This window comes from Talpa occidentalis, unplaced genomic scaffold, assembly GCF_014898055.3.
Source record: "Talpa occidentalis isolate TD23 unplaced genomic scaffold, MPIMG_talOcc4v2.1 talOcc4.7, whole genome shotgun sequence".
Lineage (NCBI taxonomy): Eukaryota > Metazoa > Chordata > Mammalia > Eulipotyphla > Talpidae > Talpa > Talpa occidentalis.
The window spans coordinates 85553916-85578632 of NW_023605083.1; the positions used below are offsets into that span (position 1 = coordinate 85553916).

Genomic DNA, 24717 nt, shown 5'->3' on the forward strand with positions numbered 1-24717 from the left:
AAGTTGTTTACTGAACTGCTGGGTCTGAGACTATTTCCTCTTGGGCGGGATTTCACAGCTGATCAAGACTGTTTGGGAAGTGTCCATACTAACTACCAGCGTGGGTTAGGTCTTACCACAGTAGACTCTCATGAGTCAGCCCCATGATATGTGTATTGAATTTGCATAGATTCAACAAGGGGTACTTGGCCAAAAAAGTGTGGTGGTGGAAATAACTATTAAACAGCATGGGCAATTTCATTCAAACCCTGTTCAATGAGCGTATGAGTCTGCTTTTCCTTGGACTGATTAAGCTCCAGAGTTGTCTCATATCCATGCTAGATGGTGTCTAATGATAAAAATGTGGTGGGATCTGGGAAGGAAGATGTTGCATAGCACAGCTCCTAACTATGTGACGCCACTATAGTGTTCTGGGGCATTAGACTGTTGTTATATTGCTTATTATTTGAACAATGTGGATTGTTCAGTTAGAGTTTTAGAGATGTTAGCTACATAATTTTTTTGGATTATAATATGATCTAAAGTAATGCTTCTGAATTTAGGAATTTCAGGTCATTCCCATAGCTAAATTCAATAACTCCAGAATTAGTTTTTGTTGTCACTAAAATGTGTCGTTTATGGAAGTTCTACTTCCTATGCTCTATGAGATATTTGAAGGAATACATGTTGGACTAGTAAGAATTTCTTTGACCATGATAAAAATATTGAAAATTTTCCCATAACTTTTATTCTGATTATCAAAATTATACAAGTTCACTATAGTTTAAAAAACACAGAAAAGCACCAAAGTAGAAAATAAAAATCACCCATAACTTCACCTCTCAAAGAAAACAACTTTGACTTTATGTTGTATATTATTCTATTTTTTATATATTTACATATGATGTGTGTGCTTTTCTTTGTTTGTGGGGTCATTCTCTTAATCAACCATTAATGTTGGAGTCACTATTTTGGTATTTTTAAAATAACAATCAGGGCCTCCCCTGGTGGCCCAGTGTTGAGCGCTGGGCTGTGAAGCTGCCCACAGCCTCTGTGGCGCCAGTTCGATCCCTGGCCACCTGCAAGGGTCCCACATAGCGCAACAGACCTCCTGCCGTGCTCGCTGCTCCCCTCAGCAGTGTATTTCGTCAGTCTGCCTGTTCTGTTCCCCGCTCTGGTGAATTCTCTCACCCTCCCACGCTTCTGACTGTACCCAGTGCTTGCATAAATAAATAAATAAATAAATCTTTAAATAAATAAATAAATAATAAAACAACAATCAGAAATGCATCCTTGAACAGAACTACAAGGTCAAATGGTCTACACATTTTTTTGAGTTCCTGAAATATACCTTCAGAAATTAATATACCTTCACAATTTAATGCTCCCAACCGATAATGTAAGAGAGTGCCAATTTCCTTACATGTGTTTAACCTCTGGAAGGGAAGATGTTTTCAATTTTTTGTTTACCAGTAAAACTGGGCAGTTTTAAGGTCATTTTTTTATAGGAGAAATTTCTCTTTCATTTTTAAGATGTCATTGCATTCTGTCTTTTGTGAAAAATTTAGAATCTCACAGGTGAGCAGTAGGAAATTTTGTAACCGTAGTTTTGGGAACACACAGATAAGTAGGAAGATGAAATGCTTTTGTTTTCTTGAGGCAACCAGGACTTTGGGCAGGAACTGTGTCTTAATATCCATTCTGTAACCCTCAACAAGCAGGTCATGCAAATTTCCCTGCAGAATTTTCTCAACTGAAACACTTGGGGAGCTAGCTTTTGTGCTACAGATAATCCTCATTGAGCTCTACATATCAGGAAATTCCAAACTCAGCAGAGAGGCCTCTCAGCAGCCTTCTCTGAATATCAGCATCATCATATTAATATGACTGATTACTGGCTCTCTGTTGGATTGTGTCTTCCAATTTCTGATGGTCAGAGAAGTTAAACAAATGATAGTCAAGGTAAGGTCAATAGGAAAAGGACCGATTATATATAAATGTGTTTGGACGATATCCAGCCTTTCCTTCCCCCTTTTCTTTGTCTTAAGATGAGCAGTTTCTAACTTAGGAAGCATATGGGAAGTTCCAACCTGACTAGTTCCTGTTCCTTCAGAACCACAAGCAGCAGTGGAGGACTGACCATCAGCAGCCTCCTCAAGGAAAAGGAGGGCTCAGAAGTGGCCAAGTTCACTCTTGAGGAGCTCTGCCTCATCTGCAGCATCCTAAGCACAGCAGAGTACTGTCTGGCCACTACCCAGCAGGTGAGCTGCCCTGGCTGCCCACTCACCTCCTCCTTTTCTTGATCCATCTGGGCCACCTGGACCAGTTGGTAAAAATATGGACCCTAATAAGGGAGGCCATATTCTACTTTAGGGAGACCATTTGACCTTCCACATAAGAAAACTTGCTGTCCAACCAGAAGATGACCCAGGCAGCCATGGTCTAGAAGGGCCTTGTTAAAGGGAGACTGGGCTAAAAAGTGTGACTGTCTCCTCCCTGGAGTTGTGTAAGCCACGCAGAGGGCATGGCCCTCTTGAAAGTAGGTTAATGTCTCCCATAAGAAAAAAAGCAAATAACAAACTTAATGGTACCAAGACCCAGCCTTTGGTGATGATGAGTCACAACCAGTTATTCCATTCTCAGAGGTGTTAATAGACTAAGCAAAAATCCTTTGGGCTTTTATGTGTCTCCTGAAATTTACATAGCGTTCTCAATCTGCCTAAACAAATAACCATTGTTTGGATGCTGACGTTCAGGAACTGTGAAGCAGGAAAGGATGATGCTTCTACTGGATCTCCCCATTAGCAGAAGGAAGACCCAGAAGAATTTTCCATTCAGCCTCAGATGTAGGATTAGAAGTTCCGTTTCACATTTGGTCTGGAATTCACCTAAGGCCAGAAGAAAGAAAATAATTGCAAAGTTCTCTTCCCCCCTTTTAGATATATTATTTACACGTGTCTAGATCATAGGAAGACAGTTATCAATTATAATTCAGACATTACAACTCAGAGGTGCTGTGAGCTAGAGCAAAAATACAGGAGGCCAAATAAGAGTGTTTCTCCAAAACACAGTTGAGATTAAGTCTGCCAGAGGTAGAGACAGTAGTGTGCTTTGCTTGGAAATGTGGTCACTTTTGAGTAGCACAGTGAACTGTAAGAGGAGCTCTCCACACCACCACCAGTGGTCACCACCAGTGACATGGCATATCCAGAGCTGCAGTCCAAGGCACCTGGTGATCTTGAGGAGCAGTCACACCAGCACCAGCAGTCCCTGGCCACTGAGGCCAGCCCCAGTGCCTCGCCTACGTGACCACACCTCATCTGGGTGACTGGGCCACATGCACTGTGGCTCCTAGTGAAGGTGTGCTGCTGGGTGCTTGTGTGGGTGCTGCAAAGCTGCACATACACCTCATGGCTGGAGTACCTCCAGCACACAGCTAAAGCCCTCAGTGTGGCAGGAGCCCATGTCATCCTGGGTGAGTTCCTTGGCACACTTGAAGAAGTATCCAGTTCCAACTCACTGGCCCTGGTTAGGACCAGTCATGGTCTGGAGTTCTCTCCCTGCAGCCCCCCAAGCTTCACTGCCATGCACCAACCGCTAGAGGGTCAGAAATGCCCACTCTACCCCTTGACTTCCTGAACAAGGGCAGCTGGGAACCAAGACAGAGCCAGAGTGGCCATGAAGGATTTAAAAATGGGAATAGTCGATAGTCTTACTCTTTTGAATGATGATGTTGGTTTGACCTTTGGTCACTGCTTTCTGATCTGCCTTTTCCCTATTGCCCATATCTGGTCCTGGTGTTACTGAGAGTCTCATTCCTAGTCAGAAGCAGAACTTTTAAAGGGAAAAAAACCCATGTTGTGCATTCTAAGTGTTCTTTTTACCCGTGTGCATAAAGCAAAGAAATCAGACTTTTAATATGCTCAAAATATTTTTAATAGAGAAAAAAGAAGAGTAGGGGAGAGAAGGATTTTAAAATACAAATTTCTGATCAAACTTTGAAATTGCTCAGCCAAAGAGGCCTGGTCAAAGCAGGATGGCTGAGACCTGAAAGCAGACTGTCAGAATGAATCCCAGGTATATACCAGCAAGAAGGCCAGTGCCCACTCAGCTCAGACAGAAGGATAGACCAGAAATTCACAATGTACCATCCAAGCTGGATTATCTGCCATGAGGTTAAGATGGCAGTTGCCTTTGTCTCTGAGGAGCCTGTCTGCCAAAAGTGCTAGAGCTTCCAAGAACAAAAACCAGGAGCTGCCTGCCTTTGTGACCTCTGTTCTTCACACCATGCCCACCCCACTCTTTCCTCCTTCCCAGCAGCCCCATTCAGGAAATCTGGTTCACAGTATATTGGAAACTGTAGTCTAAGGCGTCTGGTGTGAGGAAGTGGGCGCAGGTCTTGGAGAGTGCTCCTCCCCCTGGTGGCAATGCCTCCTGCAATACTGGTGCTGTTTCTGATGTCTGCTGGCTGTTTCCATATGTCCAGACCCTGGGCTCTAACTTTTGATTTGTACACTATCGCTTTCTCTTCCACATGTGTGGCCAACTGCAGGCTCTCACTGGGGGGCTGGCCATCATATTCTACAATGCAGTTGGACTTGTCCTTCAGCCTCTGCTCAGCAGTCAGCCACCATCTTCCACATGTTTGCTCACTCGCTCTCTAAGCTCTCTGTTCCTCACTCCCTTTTAATAAACCCTTTTAATAAATAATCATTTTTTCTCCCGGTGTCTGTATTTGAGTTGTGTCTGCAGTATTGGTGAGGACCATCCAGGCACCCTTTTCCCCCAGATTTGCTCAGTTTCAGAATGATCTAGAAACATTTGACTTTGGAGTCAAAGACTGCAATCCATTCACCCCCTTGCATCCCAAGGCCAAGATGGTACTATCTGTGAGGCCCTCTAAGGCAGGAATCCCAGAATTGTTTATTTTTATAGATTTAATATACTCAACTATTTTCTGTGTGTGGAAAGAGAAAGACATACAAATAATTATAGTATCTTAAAAGTAAAACAGCCATGATACAAAAAAAAAAAAAAAACTGAAAACCTATAAAAGTAATGACTCTTAATTCCATCATCCTCAAATAGTCGTATTAGCAATTGGTAGTATTTTCCTTCAGTGGTTTTTCATGGGCATAGTTTTAAATGCTATAATCTTGACATACTTTTATATCCTTTTGTTGTTATTAACACCATAGCATTAGCATTTTTCTTGTTGCTATATCTTTATTAGCATCATCCTTATGATAATATATTTCACTAAGGGACTATACCATAAAGTATTTAACAGTATCCCTGATAATTATTTATGCTGCTTTTATAAGTAATCCTATAAGAGACATCTGTTTTGCATTACTTGGAAGTTTTAGAAGTTTTAGTAGATCAGAGACCATTTGATGACTCATGATTGATGCAGTCAATTTTTTGTTGCTTAATAAAAATTAATTTTACTGTTTATGACATTAAATATATTTATAGCACCTATACTGTGATCTCTACATACCATTTTCCACTAAAAGGAACCAGAGATTTCTGGAGAAATGACAAATCCAGGTCTTTAGACATAATGTTTAAAATTAATCCTCCTGCCCCCGTTTCTTCTTGAAGCCCCAAAGAAATTCAAGTACCAACTTCTCACCTTCCTAATTTTCTACTCTGTTAAGTCTTAGCTGAGGGGATTCATTCAGAGATGGGTTGATGAATAGCAATGTTCAGTGCTTGTCTTTTTCTCCAAATCAGAAGGTTTGGCTACTTCTGATAGATCTGGCCTGGGAGCTCCTTGGCTGTCCTGCGAAGGTACAGGATGACCTTTGGAACAAACTATCACGCATAATGCACGAAAAGTATTGAAGACTATTAGACTCATTTCAGAAAGACTTGGGAGCTATAATAGGTTTATTGTACAGAAAAGATAAGTCCAAGGTGGCCTCCTTGATGGCCTAGGGGTTAAGTCTCAGCACTATCACCACTACAGCCTAAATTCGATTCCTGGCCAGGGAGGTGACACACTTGGTACAGCAGACCTCTTTTGTCTTGCCCACTGTTCCCCCTCAGCAGTATATTTCAGTAGATCCACCTGTTCTGCTCCCCACTCTGTCTCTGATGAATCCTCTCACCCCCTGCACCTCTGGCCTACACCCCAATTGTTCTATGCAAAAATAAATAAATCTTTTTTTTTTTTAAAAAAAGAAAGATATGTCCAAGTCCTTACTCCCAGTACCTGTGAATGTGACCTTACTTGGAAATTGGGTCTTTGAAGATGTGATTAGCTAAGGATCTCAAGGTGAAATCATCCTGTATTTAAAGTGAGCCATAAATCCAATGGCTGGTGTCCTGAGAACGAAGAGGGAAATTTGACACACAGAGACAGAGAGAAGAAGTCCTGGTAAAGATGTAGGCAGAGAGTAGAATAATGAATCTATAGACTAAGGAATACCAAGGATGGCCAGCAACCACCAGAAGGTGGAAGAGAGACGTGGAATAGCTTCTCCCTCAGAATCTTCATAAAAAAGCACTTCTAGTCTCAAGAACTGTAAGACAATATAAATTTCTCTCTTCACCAAGTTTGCATAATTGGTTATGGCAGCCCAATGAAACTAATACAGAAACCAATCTGAATAAGCGCTACTGATCAAAGATGGATATATAAACATCAGTGAGAAAATGAATTATGGTTGATTGAAAACATCAAATATGTTTAAGTTTTGTTAAAATTTAATTTTTTACCTTTGAAGATACAAAGGAAGCCCTGGTATGAATTAAATACTGGTAAACAAAGGGAAGGGTCTTAGCCTGCCTTCCCTATCTGACTAGCACTTCAGAATAACCAGATAATTTGCAATGATATCTTTATAGCTGAAATTTAACTAATAAATGAAGAAGAAAAGAAAGAAGTAGAATATCATTCATCTATACTCTCTGATGGAATAATGGATCTGGGCATTGGCCATCAGTGGTTGCTGATGTTATAACAAGAAAGACAACCAAACATCACTTGTCTCCTGATAGAAGTACCCAACACCATCATGAAGTAGTTTTCTAAAAAAAGAAAAGCCTGAATTTGAGCAGACTTCTAAATCAAATTACAGTGTATAGGAATAGAAAAACACAGAAGGCATAGAAGAACATGTTAATACCTTGTGGGTACAATCAAGAAGATTCAAACTATGGGAAATTTTATAAGGCAAACAACCTAATTCCCTCAAAAAATTTGCAAGGAAGTTGAGGGGTTGGTGAAAAGAAATGGAGGGAAGAACTAAAAAGACTTTCAGAATCCATACAGTAAAGAATTGGAAAAAGAAACTTAAAAAAAAAAACATAGTTGATTGTAACATTTTATTTGCATAGGGTGTTCCATTCATTCTTTAAAAGATCTCGATTAAGCACTAACTATCTTGGCAGGCCCTATGTTTGATGATAATTAACAATGGTGAACAAAAGATAGCTTTAACTCCTGGAATTACAAACTAATGGGGGAGCCATATAATAAATAAGCCAAGATGTAACTTCAATTATGTAGCAAGTGGTAGGAAGGAAATATGTTGCAGTGGTTAGCAGGAAGTTACTAAAGTAGAGTGGTCAAGGAGGGCCTCCCTGAGGAGGTGATGCTGAAGCCAGATACCTGAGAGTTGAGAAAGAAACTGCCAAGTGAGGAGCATAGGCGGGTTGGGAGGTAGGGGGAGGTAGCAAAGCAAGGAAGATGGATAGGAGGGTGAGCAGGGGGTTTTCAAGAATAGGAAGTAGAAAGTGTAACCTGGTGCTAAAAGACATAGGTTCTGGAGGAAGTTTGATACCCGGCCCTACCACTTGCTGTCTTGGGTAGATCATTCTTCCATTTTCTCATCTGTAAAATGAGGATAATAATAGACTCTTCCCTTAGGTCAATGCATGGAAGTGCCTAGGTTTGAACCTGAACTCATTAGATGTGAAGTATTCTTGCGTATCATGGTATTCTCTTGGATAATCATTAAAACATGCTTTTCTCTCATTTTCTAATAGCTAGAAGAAAAACTCAAAGAAAAAGTGGATGTAAGTCTGATTGAACGAATCAATCTGACTGGAGAAATGGACACGTTTAGCACGTATGTACCATGCACGTATCTGCTCAAGACCTGCCGTTTATCCTTCCTGAAGCGCAGGTCTTACTTTAGGTGTCTATAGAACCTAAGAGGTTTCTCGGGCCTTCTGTTGAACCATGCTTGTTCTCCACTCACCACTAAGAAAAAGTTTTAGAAATTGGTTCTACTGCCTCTATTCTGCCTTTTCAGATGCAGTCATTTTCAGGTTATGTTAACTTTACGTGGCTATCCCTGCAGGAGGGTCAGGCCCAAGGCCTCCTATCTGCTCCTCTAGATCCACAGGGGATCACTGTTTAGAATGTAAAATATTGGCAGTCTAATTTTAGCCGTGTGTGTATGTGTGTGTGTTGTGTTGTGTTGTGTTTGTGGGCAAGGTGTGTCCATCCAAGGAGTTCAAACTGTATGTAATACCTTCTTGAAATAGTTCCCCCCTGCCCCCCGGGTACCAGTGTTCTTGTTACGGTCTTTCAGTGAGATTGAGTAGACTAATCATATCAACCTCTAATTCCAGAAAAATTAAAATTCTCTTCCTAGGTCATTTCCTCTTTTCTTAACTGCCCACTATCCCACAAGCTCTGCTTTGAATATTTTGGGCAGTTACTTTCGGAGAAGGACGCTAAGAGGAATCCTGGCCTGGTGATTAGGGAGACTAGCTTGGGAATTTTTTGTCCTAACTGAGGGGGGACACATGGCACATGGCAGGAGTAAAGAAAGGAATGCTCCTCGTTGGCATTAATTCCCTTTTAAAATGAAACTCAAGCTTTTCTGATGAAATGGTGAATCTTAATTTTTATACAAAAAACATTTGGTTATTTAAAAAATTATTTTGAAAAGTCTATTTTTCTTTTAAAGTCGTGACCATAGTAATTTGTCTGATTTGCAGTGTCATCTCTAGTAGCATCCAGTTGTTGGTTCAGGATCTGGATGCTGCCTGTGACCCTGCTCTGACTGCCATGAGCAAGGTAAGATTTCACAAGTGGCTTCTTTCTAAACTTCCAAAAGTCTCGGTTTCTCTCAGGCCCTGCCTATGACTTATTCACGTTCTTCAGAGCTGAAAGTGTTGAGTAGGAGGAGACCTGTGGGACCTCCGGGAGTTTCCTAACGGGCTCAGTTTATCTGGCAACTTAGGACAGTTGCTTGTCCTTTGAGAATGAGACAGGGAGCAGATGTGTCACTTAAGTCTAGAGGAAATGTTGTCTTTGATCAGCATCTGACACATGCTGAAAACCTTAATGTGGTCTCACCAGAAGGGATGTTTTTGTTAGTGCTTATGGCTGTAACTTCTGACTCATCTTCATTTTTGCCCCGCTGGGAAGTTTTTCCAGCTTTTTCTGAGCCCTAGGGCCACTGATCAGGTTGTGGACTCTGGTTTTCTAATATCATGGCAGTCCATCGGTCAGTTTTTGGTCCTCACGTCCCTTCTTTTGGCATTTACCACGTGCTACCTTGTGTTGCTATTTGACTTTTATGTGCCCATGTCTTTTCTTTCCAAAAGAGTGTAAATTCCTTAAATGCATAGACAATATAGAATATAAGGACTCTTGTGTTTGTTGATTAATTACTTTGGAAATAGGTGGTTCTTTATTGATTTCTAAGCCAAATTAAACAAAGCTGCCCACTCTGGAACCTTTTATAGCAGCAGTAGGCAACCTACACCCTGTGGATCAAATTTGGCCCACTGCCTGGTTTCATAAATACAGCTTTATTGGAGCACAGCCATGCTCATTCATTTATATATAATCTATAGCTGCCTTTGTGTTTTAATAGCAAAAGTAAGTAATGGCAACAGAGACCTTACGGCTCACAAAACTTAAAATATTTGCTATCTGGCTCTTTACAAAAAATGTTTTCCAGTGCCTACAGTCATACACTCTTTTAGCATTCTGACAAATTCAGGAGACAGAACTTCTCTAGCATATGCTGACCAGTAGCAGAGTACAATTGAAAGAACACTGGCTTTGAGTTCAGACAGACAAAACTCTTCTACTTTTTTTCGGGGTTGCTATTGAGCAAATGACTTAACCTCCCTGGACCCAACTTACCTCATCATGTGAAAGAGAGGTACCTGCCTCCCAGAGTTGTTGTGAGGATGGAACTCGAAGAGACTGGCCTGGTGCCAATGAATGTTGAGTTCTCTTTCCCTCTCATCAGGAGGAGCAGGCATGTCACAAGGTTGTGTAAGCAGACATTTGGTCTGAATTTGGTTTTGTAGTAGATTGTAAATATTTAACAAAATAGGACTAATACTAAAGCTTAAGAGTTTTAGAAGCTAAGTGGGGAGTCTTGAATAGCTGATGTCTCAGTCTTTATTCAAAAGGCTGATCCTTTTCACCAGCCCGATACGGAAACGTATTTCCAGTATTCTCAGTGCTTACAGGCAGAGCACTCTGAGCAGGCAAATGGAAGTGAATCCACTTTCATAAAGGAACATGGCTCTGAAGATTCGTTTTGTGGGCTCTGATTATCCCCTAGCTGCTGGTGAATGTTCACTGCATCCTGAATATGATCTGTTCCAGCTGCCATTTCTCCTAACTGCCACACACTTTAGACTGGAATGCAGCTGGTAGAAAAAAAAATTTACATTTACCAAAGGAAGAGTAGGTTTTTTTTTTTTTTTTTTTTTTTTTTTTTTTCAGTAGAATAACAGTTGGAAGGAGGTTAACACTCCAGGTGTTGCTTATATGAAATGTCAGTTTGTGAGGTGGGTTTCTCTCAAATCCCCCTGCAACCCCACTACCCATTTCTCCCCCAGACCCTAACCAGCAAATATTAACAGAGACCATACCTCCAGGATCTTTTGTTTATATCATAGGAAAACCACAGACTTGGGAACGCAGCAGCTGGGAGGCCATTACTCTTTGTCTGAGTCTTCTGGAGTTCTAGCAAAATGAAATCCATGTGATAAAAATGACCAGATATAAACAAGCCAAGCAAGCGGTCACAAATTGATTCAACATATACTCTGTTATTTGTGCCTGCATCCTGTTTTGTGTAGTTTCTTCTAGAATTTTAAAGACCTTTTGTTTTATTTCTATCTCTGATTCTGTCATTTTTGTTGCTATTTGAACAGTTCACTTCAGATTCTACCCAGCACAGTGCCAGAAGTTGCAAGGCCAGGAAAGACATAGATCCAAGATGCTTAGATTCCAGAAGGTGTAGGGCAAGGGCTGTGTATGACATGAGAGGAATGCCCAAATAATGTAACATAAAATATGAGGAAAGAGGTACCTAAGAAAAGTATAATATACATCCTTTACAAAGAGAAAGTTTTTTTTTTTTTTAATTTTATATATTTTTTACAACATTCTTCATTTTTATACAATGTATGCTTTATTACCTCGGGTATCGTATCCATGGAATTCCCACCACCAGTTCACCCATGTACCATCACCATAGTCCCTTGTCCTCTTCCCACCCCCCATTTTGATCCAACACTCTCCTTCCCCCCGCAGGGACTCTGGTTTATAGTTGCCTGTTGATTTTGATTTTTACTTTATTATAATTACTTATTTTCCCCCAATCCCTTATTTGGATCCCCTACATTCCTCCTATAAGTGAAACCATTGGTATTTTTCCTTTTCTTTCTGGCTTATTTCACTGAGCATGATCCCTTCCAGCTCCATCCATGTTGCTGTGAATGGCATGAGTTTATCGTTTTTGGTTGCTGAGTAATATTCCATGGTGTATATGTACCACATCTTCTTGATCCAATCAAGAAGATTGTAAATAGTGCTGCAATAAACATAGGGGTGCAGGTATCCTTTTGAATTAATGTTTTTGTGTCCTTGGGTAGATCCCTAGGAGTGGAATTGTTGGAGCATATGAAAGCTCCATTTTTAGCAGTTTGAGAACCTCCATGCATCTTTCCATAGTGGTTGGACCAATTTGCATTCCCACCAGCAGTGTAAGAGAGTTCCTTTTTCTCCACATCCTCACCAACATTTGTTATTGCAAGTTTTTTTAATATGTACTATTCTTACTTGTGTAAGGTGGTATCTCATTGTGGTTTTGATTGCATTTCCCTGATTACAAGTGATGTTGAACATTTTTTTCATATGCCTGTTGGCCATTTGCATTTCTTGCAAAGAGAAAGTTCTTATCTACATGGGGAGGCGAGCACAGCTTTCACGAGGAAATGGCCTTTGAAATAGACCAGAAAGGATGGAAAGGTGTTCAACAAGTATTTGATTTGGAGGGCATTCCAAACAGAGTGACAATATGAACAAAAGTTTTTGAAGCCAGGAGTCTGTCAACACAGACTTTTTGACAGAATTGTCAATCTCATCACACATTTTTGGAATTCCACAGGGTATTCCGTATTTATACTTATACAAGATTGGAAACAGAATTGCCTTCAAGGAGTTACATTCTGGTGAAGAGAATATTTAGAATAACTGATGCTATAAATAAGTGTATTTTATAAATGGTGAGAAAATGAGTGTTGGGCTTGCCAAAGTGGACAGGACTTGTGAGGTGATTCTGCGTTAATGGAAAGAAGCTTCTTTGACATGACGGGTTGAACAGGCAATGCAGTGATGTCATTCCCCTGGGAGAGACCTCGTTCTCATTGAAAACACCCTGTGACCCCTTCCTTGGTTAGCATATGGGGTTGTCATTCTCTGTCTGTCACGTCTTGTTCATCCCACCATTCCTGTGTGTGTACTTATATTCCAGCCTCTACACTACTTTCACTTCCCTGAGTGTGTTACTTTTTTGTGACTTCCATACCACCTCTCATTCTTTTCTTTCTTCCTAGAATTCTCTTCCTACTGTCTACCCAGTGAACACATCCCTTTATGATCCAGTTCAAATGTCTATTGCCTTTTTTAAAAATAAAGTATCATTCACATACAACAAAATTCAAAGTGTATTATGAAAATGTATTATTCAGTGGTCTTTAGTAAATTTACAAGCCCATGTAGCCACTGTCCCTTCTAATTCCAGAACATTTTCATCAAACCAGAGTAAAGCCCTATATTCATTAACAGTCACTCAACCATTTGCTTGACAATCATTACTTCACTTTCTGTCTCCTGAATTTGCCTATTTTGGACATTTCACATAAATGGAATCATATAACATATGGTCTTTTATCCCATATTTTCTTCACTTCACCTAATGTTTTCAATGTTTATCCATGGGGCAGCACCTTTAGTTCTTCATTCCTTTCCATGACAAGTGCTTTTGAAGATGATAGGATGCTCCCTGATGGTACTTAGTAGTAGGGCTTCTTACTTTAACAGGTAGCATCCTGGAAGAAAAATCAGAATTAAAGCATCCAGCTATTTGGCTCCCCTGGGCGTAAGCAAGAACCCTGCTGCTGGAATAGGAGAGGAAAATGCAGAGTGGCAAAGTGAGGTAGAAAAATCTACGGAAACTTAAACAGGCCAGGCCCAAGTAGGGGAAGTGATGATGAGAACTTCGCTATAACTTTGAGATTATAGTAGTGTTGCTGACAGGTTATGTCAGAATTATCTTTCAGATCACTTTCCCCTCCCATATTGCAATTATTTTCTTAGATGAGCTCTGTGAGTTGACAGTAAGTTGTTATTTATGGAGCACATACCAGGAATCAGCACCCAAATGCATTACCTCAATTAATTCTGACAGTAAGTGTACAGGTGTTTATGTTCTCACCATCTCCCTTGCACAGATACGGGAACTGAATCTCAGAGAAGTTACTTGCCCAAGATCTCTTAGCTAGCCTGTGGCAGGCCAGGATTCATACTCAGGTCTCTCTAAAGCTTCGTACCACACCATACATACATAGTAAAAGTAAGTACTTTTGGCAAATGTGGAAAGTGAGGCAAAATCAGCTTAAGTAACTTGCCTAAAAGCCAGTGAACAGTAAGTCACTGCCCCGTGCTGCTACGCTCACATTGAGTATTGTTCTTACTTGATTGTGAGCTCTTCAGACATTCCCAGTCATCCTATTAGGTAATGTTCTTCAGCCTTTCTTGATCTGATACAGTTAAACAGCCAACACAAGTATTCCAGTCTGCTTTGCATATTCTCCCTGAAAACTGATGAATTGTCATTCTTGGGTCATAGTTTTCTTTTTCATAATGTACCCAAAGTCACATAGCTTTCTAATAGTGAAGACAGAAATAAAACCAAGTCTCCTGATTCTTGAAAAGATAGGTGTGTGAAGTGTTTTATAGAAATATGAAGGTTCTGTCTTTTGAATGTGAATTCTGTAAGTCTTTAGGAATTAGTATGTCTAATTATGGGCTCACTAGTGGATTAAAAAGAGAAAAGTTACGGTTTCTTTAAAAGATATCATTAGTACCCTAGTCCTCTCCACTGTGCCCTTTCTTCTAAGGATACTCACATCACTAGGTTGAAAGAATCTTAAGTCTCTGTCCAAAATCAAACACATGTAACTTTTGCCCATTAATGGTAGTTTTAGAATAAAGCAGAAAGAAGAAACTGAACAAATTACATTTTCATACAGTTTGGCATGTAATTTCTATTAGGTCTCAGGATTGTGAACATGTACTAATTTGGGAGACTGCATAACTATTCCCCAAAGACATTTTGAAATAGCTCAAACAGTCCTCAAATCTGTTCTCATTTTCCTCAGTCATTAAAATGTAGATCTATTTCAGGAGGCCCACAGAACTCTGTGATTAACAAATCCTCTAGTTCACTTACCACCTATATTCAAAGCACATCTTTCTTTTTTTATTAAAAAAAAAAAATTGATCAGCACCAAATAAAGCACCTTTATTTTAGAAAATACAAATTCAAAAAAAGAAGAAAATTGAAATCACCCATGATTGCAATTAACATTTTTTTTCAGTCTTTTTTGTGCACATATATTTTATTTTTTATTTTTTTTTAAAGATACACTTATTTTTATACAAGAGCTGGGGTACAGGTCAGAGGCATGGGAGGGTGAGAAGATTCACCAGAGACAGAGCGGGAGCAGAACAGGCAGACTGGCTGAAATACACTGCTGAGGGGAGCAGCGAGTGCGACAGGAGAGGTCTGCCACACCATATGGGAATCTCCCTGGCTGGCCAGGAATCGAACCTGAGCTCCAGAGGCTGTGGACAGCCTCACAGCACTGCATTCAACCTGCCACGCCACCAGGGAGGCCCTTTTTTATGCATATATATTTTAAATAAAGCAAGTACATACTTTACAGACTCCTTTATAACCTGTTTATCTTTTCTATGTAGCAGGTTTTTTAATAGTTTTCCATGTCATTAATCTAAAAGTATATTTTTAGTGACTGCATAGTATTCTGTAGTACAGAGCATTTAATGTTAAAATCGTAACAATAGTTAACATTTGTCATGGAATTAGTACATGCCAGCCACTGTGCTAAGAGCATTCCACACATTATCTTTCAATAAATCTACAGACTATAGATATTATCTCCCAACTTGACAGATCAGAAACCTGAGGTTCAGTGAGGTGAGGTAACAATTTGCCCAGGTCACGCATCTGGCAGGTCACACAGACAATGTTAGAACTCATGACTGGCGGACTCCAGACTTCATCATATTAAGTACTGTAATCTACTGCTTCCCTTAAAACATTTGTATTCAGTTCACTTTTGATGGATTTTTAGGTTATTTCCAATTTTTCGTATTTATAAACAGTCTGGCAGTTGACAGACGTGTGTGTGTATTTTGGAACATTCAGATTAATTGCCTTAAAGGGAATTGGAGAGGTCAAAAGCTATATAAAATGCTAACAAATTTTAAAGATATTTTCAAATTGCTTTTAAGTAAGATGGTACAAAACAACCTTCCCATTGGTCAGATAATAAAGGGGGGGGAATATACGGATAGGTATGTATGTATGTATGTATGTATGTATGTATGTATCATAAAGTCTTTGTTTTTCTACTCTCCTTTCTGCATTTTCCCTTTGAAGGTAAGGAACATGTATCCCTGAGCAAAAAGGTGACAAGAGACACTCCTTCCTCCTCCTCTGCACCACCATCTCCATTCCCACATCATCCACATATGTACAACCTTATTCCATATATCAATTTAGCTTGCCCCAGTTTCCTCAGCTGATTTCACGTTCATTTAGGGTGGTAACACTCCTTTTGGAAAGCATCATGGTAAAATGGAAAAAACATGAACTTTGGAGTTAGACAAACCAGAGTCTAGATCTCAGCCGTGTTGACTCGTCATATATGCTTCATAAACTAGTCACTAATTGTCCTCAAACCTGTCTTAACATCTATAAAGGAGGAGTATTAATATTTCCTTTCACTGTGTAATTCTGAACGGTAAGCTTATGTGAAAGTGCCAATCATAGTGTTTAGTACAATAGTAGGTTCTTGATAAACCTTACTCCTCAAGCAGTGCTTGGTCTAGTGCTGTACATGCAGAATATACCTATAAATACAGCAAGTGCTTGTTGTATCAGTTAAAGTAACCCTCACAAGCTTTAGAATGTATGAGTGAGTCCATGCTTATATATATACCTGAGCAAAGGTTTTTGCTTGGGGCCAAAGCCCAGCTGCCTAAACACTAACACTAGATTCCAATTGCCTGATATGTTCCCAGAATCCAAATATCTGAGTCTGTGCTGTTTTTCTGTAGTCGAGTGATCAAAATGAATAGGTGAGAGTGGAAATTTTCAGTTAAGGAAAGTTAGTTTCCCGGGAGGCCACTTTTCAAGTTTCAGACAGCAGTAGAAAAAACCAAGTTCCATATTAAGCTTGTGTAGAACTCTGTTCTCTGATCTGTGAATTGGTCAGAATTATCTGCTAATGTGTGCTGTCTCTAGGAAGTGATTATTTCCCTGGCTGCCTCTGTGGGGTGTCCTCATCAACCGCACACTTCCTCCTTAGGCCCTGAGCCCCCACCCCACGTGTCTCCCTGTGGCTTACTGTGGGGTCTAGAGGCCCTCAGCATCGTTATCTCGATCCTTTCCTTGCTTGTTGTTTCTGTCAAACCTATATCTTAGTACTTGTTTTTGTTCCAGTAGAACACAACCTGGTTCTCACCTAAGCCCTGAAATAAAAAGAAAAGCCATAAATTTGGGGTAGGGGGCGTCGATAAATTTGAAGTCAAATGTGAGGTTTACCTGGAAAAGTTGGAGTCTTATTTTACGGATGACTTTTCATGATGTTTGTTCTTTCAGTGCAAGCATTCTCTTTGTTTCCTTTTTGAAGAGAACACTGCGTGATAACTATGTATTTCATTAGCATCTTGAGAAACAGCTTATTCCCTTGAACTGATGCCTGGTTAAGTGCTTTTTTTTCATTCTTTTATTTTTTTTTTAGCAAGTGTCTAGATAATAGCCTACTATAATGCTTGGGTTTTAGATAGAACAGGGTTGTCCCAATGCTACCATTTTACCAAGTGGGAAAGTTACTTAACTTTTTAAACTTTTTCACTTTCCTCAGATACAAGATCACTGAGAGAACTAAATGAGATCACATATGAATAATAAAGGAGGTGATGTCTACAAAACAAAGCAACCTACACATTGTAGGTCCTAATGTAGGTGTCGTGGGCCATTCAAGTCACAGCCCAAGCCCTGAGTCACCCAGGGTGGATAATGGAATGTATGAGCCATTGAGGCCATGACAGCTCGACAGAATCATGACTGATTATATTGTGCACTTTTTTTTTTTTAAAGATTTATTTATTTATTTATTCAAGCACTGGGTACAGTCAGAAGCATGGGAGGGTGAGAGAATTCACCAGAGCCAGAGCAGGGAACAGAACAGGCAGACTGACGAAATACACTGCTGAGGGGAGCAGCAGGCGCGGCAGGAGAGGTGTGCACGCAACGTGGTACCCTCTCCGGCAGCCGGGGACCAAACCAGCACTGCAGAGGCTGCGGGCAGCCTCACAGCCCAGAGCTCAACTGCTGCGCCACTAGAGGAGGCCCTATATTGTGCACATTTTTAAAGAAATAGTAAAAGCAATATCAATTTTAATCATTCTCCAGAACTTTGTTTTCTTACTTCATTAATCTGATTTAAATTTAAAATCATGAATCCACTTGACTTCTGCTAATACTTCTGTTTAACTTGACCAATAGAGTCATAGCTAGCTGAAGTACTAAAACAAGTCAAGATCTTTTCACATTTATTCTGAATGTGGACACGCACTGACATGACCAGTGGTGATCAGGAGTCGTAAAATTATGCACGTACAGACTAACCAGCAGGAACTTGAACAAGGCCCACAATCCACGCTCTGTCTCGCTTCAGAGTTGCTTTGTAACCAACGACAGGGCATGTTACCATCTTGCTTTATGGTCTTCTATTAATGGAGAACTGTAATGTTTAGATAATCATTTATAAACTTTGTGAGATGTTGAAATACAAAATGCTGCCAACCTAGGAAACAATAGTCCCTACTATGGAAGAGCCATGTACCAGCGGGAAGATGGGCATTGAGCTCCCTGCCCCGTTCACTGTGTTTACTCAGTACATTCTGCTCCAAGTCTTACCACAGAACTGGGGAAAGAGGATGAGGTGCAGACATTAACAGCACCTGTCAATTTCGGCCTCACCCTCTGAGCTCATTTAAAATCACCTTGGATGTTCATTGTTTGGATGGGTCAAATCTCTAAAATCAGATGGAAAAAGAAGCCTTTGGAGTAAGATAAAAGATAATGATAAATACATTGCACATAACCAAAGCATTAGGATATAAAGTAAGTTCATAGTAGACTTTTCTACCGTTCTTTCATTGTTTGTTTCTATTTTTTCCCCAGTCAAAAAGTAAAGACCTTTTTCTATGTGGAACCTCATTGTGAAACTTTGCATAAGACTGTACTGTCTTATCTTGGTTTTCTCATCTTCAAAGTGGAGATAGAGGTTCCTTCTGCTTTTTCCCCCCTGTGGCTCTGTGCTTGCATGTACCTAAATCTTTGAGAATATAAGTATCTGCTGATTTGAAGACACATTAGGACAAAACAAAGAGTCATTTGAGCTTCCCAGGAACTTGGGAATCATCCACATACAATATGGTTCCCTTAAACCAGTTCTCTCAGCACTGACTTTTTCTTTTCCCCAAGAGTTCTATAAAAATAGGGTTTTCTTGCCAGAGACAGCAAGGCCTCAGAACTACTGCCCTCCTTCTATGAATATGTTATATATGGTTTGTGTTTGGCTTAGGATCTTTTTAACAGACAGCCCAGCTCCATCCGGGGAAGCTGACTCAGCAGACCTCCTCTAGCACATTCTCACTCTTTTCAGGATCAGAGTGCCCATCCGCTGCCAGCTTCCGGGCAGCCTGGGTGCTGCTGTTGCCTCTCTTCTTCTGTATATATGCAGAGGGGAAGTGACAGTACAGCTTTGCCTTTATCTCCGTTTTCCAGGGGCCAATACTGCTAAGTACCACTTATTCAAAAAAGTGTGTATAGCCAGTTTATTGTAGATGTTTTCCAGAGCATTTTCCCTAACTCTCCTCAGATTGTTAGAGTTTGAGCCAAACAGGGCTCTCATTTTGGTTCATGGCCTGGTCAAGGACCATACCAGTCTTCTCAGTAGTGCATGTCTTTCCCACATCTGGCATCCACCCCAGTCCCTGTGCCTTTTCCCGCCCCGTTCCCCATGTCACTGCCTTCTGACCTGCCTGTCAGTTTTGCCAGAGATCCAGAGATCCTCTCTCCTTTTCCCTTGAGCTTTTAGGAATAAAATTCTGTTCTATTATAGAAAATGTCAATGTGTACAAAAGTAAAGAAAATAGTGTCATCAACTTCATAGACCCATCACCCAACTTCTCAAATCTTGTTTCATCTCCTCCTCCCAACCCCTGATTATGTTGAAGCAATATATCATTTCTAGTTTCCTTTTAAAAAAATCCCTCAACTCTTCCCAGCTTACTCAAGAGAAAGGTGTAAATCAGCTCTCACCCAGATTTCATTTTGTTTAGCCCAGCCACCTCTCTGGTCTTCCAAGCCGCCAATCTATTCAGAAGTAGATGGCCCTTCCCTGATCTCCTCAATCCCTTCCTGGGGGAACAGTTGACAGATGATTAGGATCCTCAATTCATATGTTTGGTGCCTGAGAACATGGCCTCTTAGCTGGGAAGGAAAGACTGTCTGAAGCCCGAAGGGGACAGAATGGGAAAAGATGCCTGTGTCACACCTCAGTGTCAGGGATAAGGTGGGCATCCTCATTTTTATTCACAATCAGTCACTTCTCATAAGGCATGACAACCCCCCCCCAACAAAGGGGCCCATTGCCCCTTGTGATAACAAGCCTAATTCCCCACCTCCACGAACCCCCCCCTCCCCCGCTACCTCTCTTCAAAGGGGTAAGGTTGTTGTCCTCTGAGGGGTCTAACTGATTGTCTGGCCTGTCTCCATTTCAGATGCAGTGGCAGAATGTGGAACATGTGGGTGACCAGAGTCCCTATGTCACCTCTGTCATTCTTCACATTAAACAGAACGTCCCCATCATCCGTGACAACCTGGCATCTACACGGAAATACTTCACTCAGTTCTGCATTAAATTTGCAAAGTAAGTCCTGGAACATGTTCATCACTAGATTATTTTGAATGTGTACTAACCACCAACATGCTAACAGCCCAGGTGTTGCCACTATCCAGCTGGGACTTATTCTGGGAACTGCAGGCAAACTGATTTTTTTGTTCCCAGAAGAAGCATAATAATAAAACTAAGTCTGCTACTTAAAATTACATGTCTAACAGTAACAGCAATACAGTTGTCAAGCACATCAAGGCAAACATAAATGAGTTGAGGGGCCCTCTTATTTTCAATTACATGAACATAATCATGCCCCGCCTCTCCCAGGTTTGGATGAGTAACATTATTTTTCAGTGATTTCCTGTATGCGCTTTGCCTCTCCAACTAGATCATAAGGTTTTTAAGGATAGGAACCATCAGTTCTGTTTCTTTTACGTCTTTTCTTCCTCCTTCCCTATGGTACTTATTACTGTGACTGCCAGAATTTATCTACTTGTGGACATACTTGAGTTCAGGGAAAGCACTAGAAATTAGGAAGAGCAAGTCAGGGAGCTCCATTGCCAAAGTGGATGGAGTGAACACTGAGCTGCGTGTTTGCCTGCCACATCCTCGTGTGTGGCCATTTCTGGCTTGAGTTTTGAAGCGAGAAAATAGTTTGGGCCTGTGCCAGTCAGTCAGCATCTGGCTGTAGCACAGTTTCCCCTGAGACCAGGCAGTGCAGAGGGTCAGTGCCTCCTCTGACCAATTATCAAAAAGCATTTTGGCAAACTTCTCAGAGAAGGCCTTCAGGAAGGTTGGCCCAGTCCAAAGCTACCGTATTAAGGTTGTTCTCATCCAAGTCCCAAAGGGTGATTAAGGACTCCAAGTTTCTGTCTTCCCCAAATCTCTCCCAGTTTGTATTCAATTAAGATTTTTCCCTCTCCCTCACAAAGAAATCCCTAAGGAACAACAATTATGGAGTAGCTTGTGGCATAAGCTCCAGTTTCCAGTTTGTCAAGAAAGGATAGACTGCGCTCTCCTGGGAGGCATCAACGTCTGCAGTGTGGCCAATGAACCAGGAGCTGACATTCCCTTTGCTCTCTGGGTGCTCATTAGTGTGTGTGAAAAGCGGTGCTGATAAATCACATCGTGACACTCCCCGTAACCCCTGGTAGAAACAGTGTCTCTGTAAAAATTTACTGTGACCAAAAATCTCCAGTGTGGTCACACAGGGGCCTGACTGAACTGAAGTTAAAGTGAATAAGGAGTCCATTTACTTAGCCTGTCCCCACATCAGCCTCACATCCTGTCAGAGTCCTGTAATTTTATTACTAAGGCCACTTTGGGTGAGCTGGGAATAGGATGCCCATCTCTCACATCTGGAAGAGTTTAACCTGTGATCTAGAAAGTGGTTTTCTGATTTAATCCATGGTACCCCTCTCATCCTTGTAAAATCCTAGCTGAAGACTAGCAACCTCAGAGATAGGAGGTGTAGAAGACCCTTCCTAGCCAAGAGCAATAGCTGCTACCACCCCAGGGCTTGGAGAAGCCCGTGGCAGTTACCCATCACATTGCCAGGACTTCTCCAAAGACATGTCTGTGGCCCACGTATTTTCCCACCACACCCGCTGAAGACTAACACACAGCTGAAAGATACAGCTGAAATCTACTCTAATGTCAAGTAACTTAGGTTATAAACTGTGTGTAGCATGGCAATTAGGCATGAATTCTATCTCACATTACTTCACTTTGGAGCACTGAAGAATCCCTTCTAAATCGTCCTTTGTTCTCCTTCTCCTGATTAGTAGGCCTTTCCTCAAATCTGATCATTAAAATTTAACTTCCTTTCTTATCCTGCTAATGCAAAGCCAAAGCTATGTCCTTATATTTCCATTTTGTCCCTGAAGCAACAACCCCCTTTCCTGTTTAGACATCAAGATCACCCCACACCACCACCATTGAAACTGCACTTTGAACCACAAGGGATGTTCCTCATCCTCTAAGCTACTTCTTCATTCAATAATCTGTTCATTGTGAAGTCAGGTGTATACTTGATAACACATTGGTAAAGTGCTGATATCACACTGGCATGCAAAAAGTGGTAGCTGCCACCTTTATTATTTATTATTTAACATGCATTCCTTTGAGGCACAGAATTAAGTGCTTTGGCTTAATAGGATGGCCCCTATCTTCATTTGCCTTAGAGTCTAGCGGCAGGAAATAGACATGTAAGCAAATAAGTATAATAAAGTAGCTTAGATGTTAGCATGGAGATCTATGGACTTCATGTAGAGTATGGTGGAGGTGACTGAAGAAAGGCTTCAAAGGAGAGTTGTCCTTGAGAGATGTGTGTGTGCTTACCCACGAGGCCATAAGGATGGACATTCCAGGCAGAGGGAGTAATGTAAGCAAAGGCATAGAGGCATTAAATAGCCTGCAAAATTATGAAATCTACAAGCAACTCACCAGGTTGAAGCATAAGGTGCCAGGGCTCAGCACAATGAGGCTGGGGGCAGAGAATCAAGATAACTAAGGAAGTCTTTTTCTGTTGCCATTACAAGAGTTTTAATCACGGGAGGGTCTTGATCATATTTATATTTGAAATAAGCTCTCGGCAGCAGGTAGAGTAGAAAGAATAATGCTGAAGGTAGGGAAACTAGTTAGGAAATAATTGAAAGGCCTCAAGTGAGAAAATAAGGATAGCAGCAGTGAGGATGGTCAGGAGGGACAGACATGGGTATCAAGGGAAGGACTGGTAGCACAATGGATGCTGGTATGAAAGGGGAGGGAGCTGTCTGGTTTCTGACTAAGGTGGGTGGGTAGATGAGATCTAGTCCACTGAGACTGGATCCTGAAGTGCGGCTGAGTCTTGGATATGCTGGGGTTGAGGTGCCAGTGGGTCATTCCAGTGAGAAGACCGGTGAGTCATTGGACAGTAGAGTGATCACAAGTGTACAAGAAAAGATGTAGAGAATTCAAAGAGAATAGAGGTCACAAGCCTGAGAACAGCAGGTTGCTCTCAGGAGGAGAGAAGTTTGCTCACCTGTTTTTATCTCAACCTACAAATCCTGGATCTGGCTTTGATTATAGGTATTTCTAGTCCCCATATCTTCAGTTCTATACTAGTACAACCATCTTCCTCTACTCAGAACTCTGCAATTTTTTCTTAAAAACCCTATAAGCCTAATTTACATTCTCCTAATTTACGTTTTTCTTTCCCCCCAACCAGTACCATCAGACCCCCTGACCCAGGTTGCCCTTCCATCCCGAGCAGATATTTTTGGAGATCATATATTTAGTTCCTTGATCTAACAGCTACTCCCTGAGCAACTATTTCCTTTTGTTGCATTTGAGACCCCATACCTACGTTGTATATATTCCACAATTATATCTGCTAGGATGTTTCCTGCTACTAGTAATGGAAACCCTGGCATAAAGTGATGTATACAGAAGTTGGATTTTTTTTTTTAATGTTTCAAATAAGTAGAAGTCCAAAAATGGTTGGTTTAGTGGTTCAGCAGTGTCATGAGGGATCCAGGTTCTCAGCTTCATCCTTAGAATGGAGATAAAATGGCAGCTCTAGATGTGACATCCACACACAAGGAGACCCTGAAGAAGAAGAGCAATAATCTTAACCCTATAATCTTAACTCTAGCCCCACAATGAAGTCCTTCCCTCCAGCTGAGCAGGTGGGTTGACCTTGTATCCCCTATCAGGACCAACAACAGTCTCCAAGGAACTGCTGGTCCATGGCTAATTAGAATTTATCTTTGTATTAATAGTTTAAGAGGAATCAACTGCTCCCTACCCCATCCAAGGCCATGTATACCGAAATAAATCCAGGCTTTGGAAAGAATAAAAAGGCTGGTAGGTGACAGTATGGCCTACTTTGATTCTGTTTTTCCATAGAAGGAAGAGGAGCCCTAGGAAAAGAGTTTGTGCAGTTCTTTACCAAAGAGAGAATGAGTCTGATTTGCCATTTCTTTTGTATCCACAGCTCCTTCATTCCCAAGTTCATCACCCACCTCTTCAAGTGCAAGCCAATTAGCATGGTGGGAGCAGAACAGGTGAGATGAAATTAGTATAGGACTTTTTCCTTATTGCTTTTGTCATAGAACTTTCTCATATAGATTTACTATAGAGAAATAAATTTGCTGATTTCCCGTCTGGGACAGAATGATGACCTGGCATCTTAATTCATTAATCCATTTATTGAAAACTCTTCTCCTTAGCACCTACTAATTACCAGGCATTTTTCTA

At 40.9% G+C, this 24717-nt stretch overlaps 1 protein-coding gene across 4 annotated transcripts in view; it reads left to right on the forward strand.

The window, feature by feature from the left end:
* Positions 1-24717, forward strand: part of VPS53 (VPS53 subunit of GARP complex) — a 169662-nt gene that overhangs the window by 133775 nt on the left and 11170 nt on the right. For all 4 annotated transcript variants that reach the window (XM_037492353.1, XM_054689029.1, XM_037492354.2 and 1 more), the window contains 5 exons: positions 2093-2240; positions 7978-8060; positions 8941-9019; positions 20363-20511; positions 24455-24524. In XM_037492353.1, coding sequence (XP_037348250.1) covers positions 2093-2240; positions 7978-8060; positions 8941-9019; positions 20363-20511; positions 24455-24524 — 529 coding nt within the window. The remainder of the gene's footprint in view (positions 1-2092; positions 2241-7977; positions 8061-8940; positions 9020-20362; positions 20512-24454; positions 24525-24717) is intronic.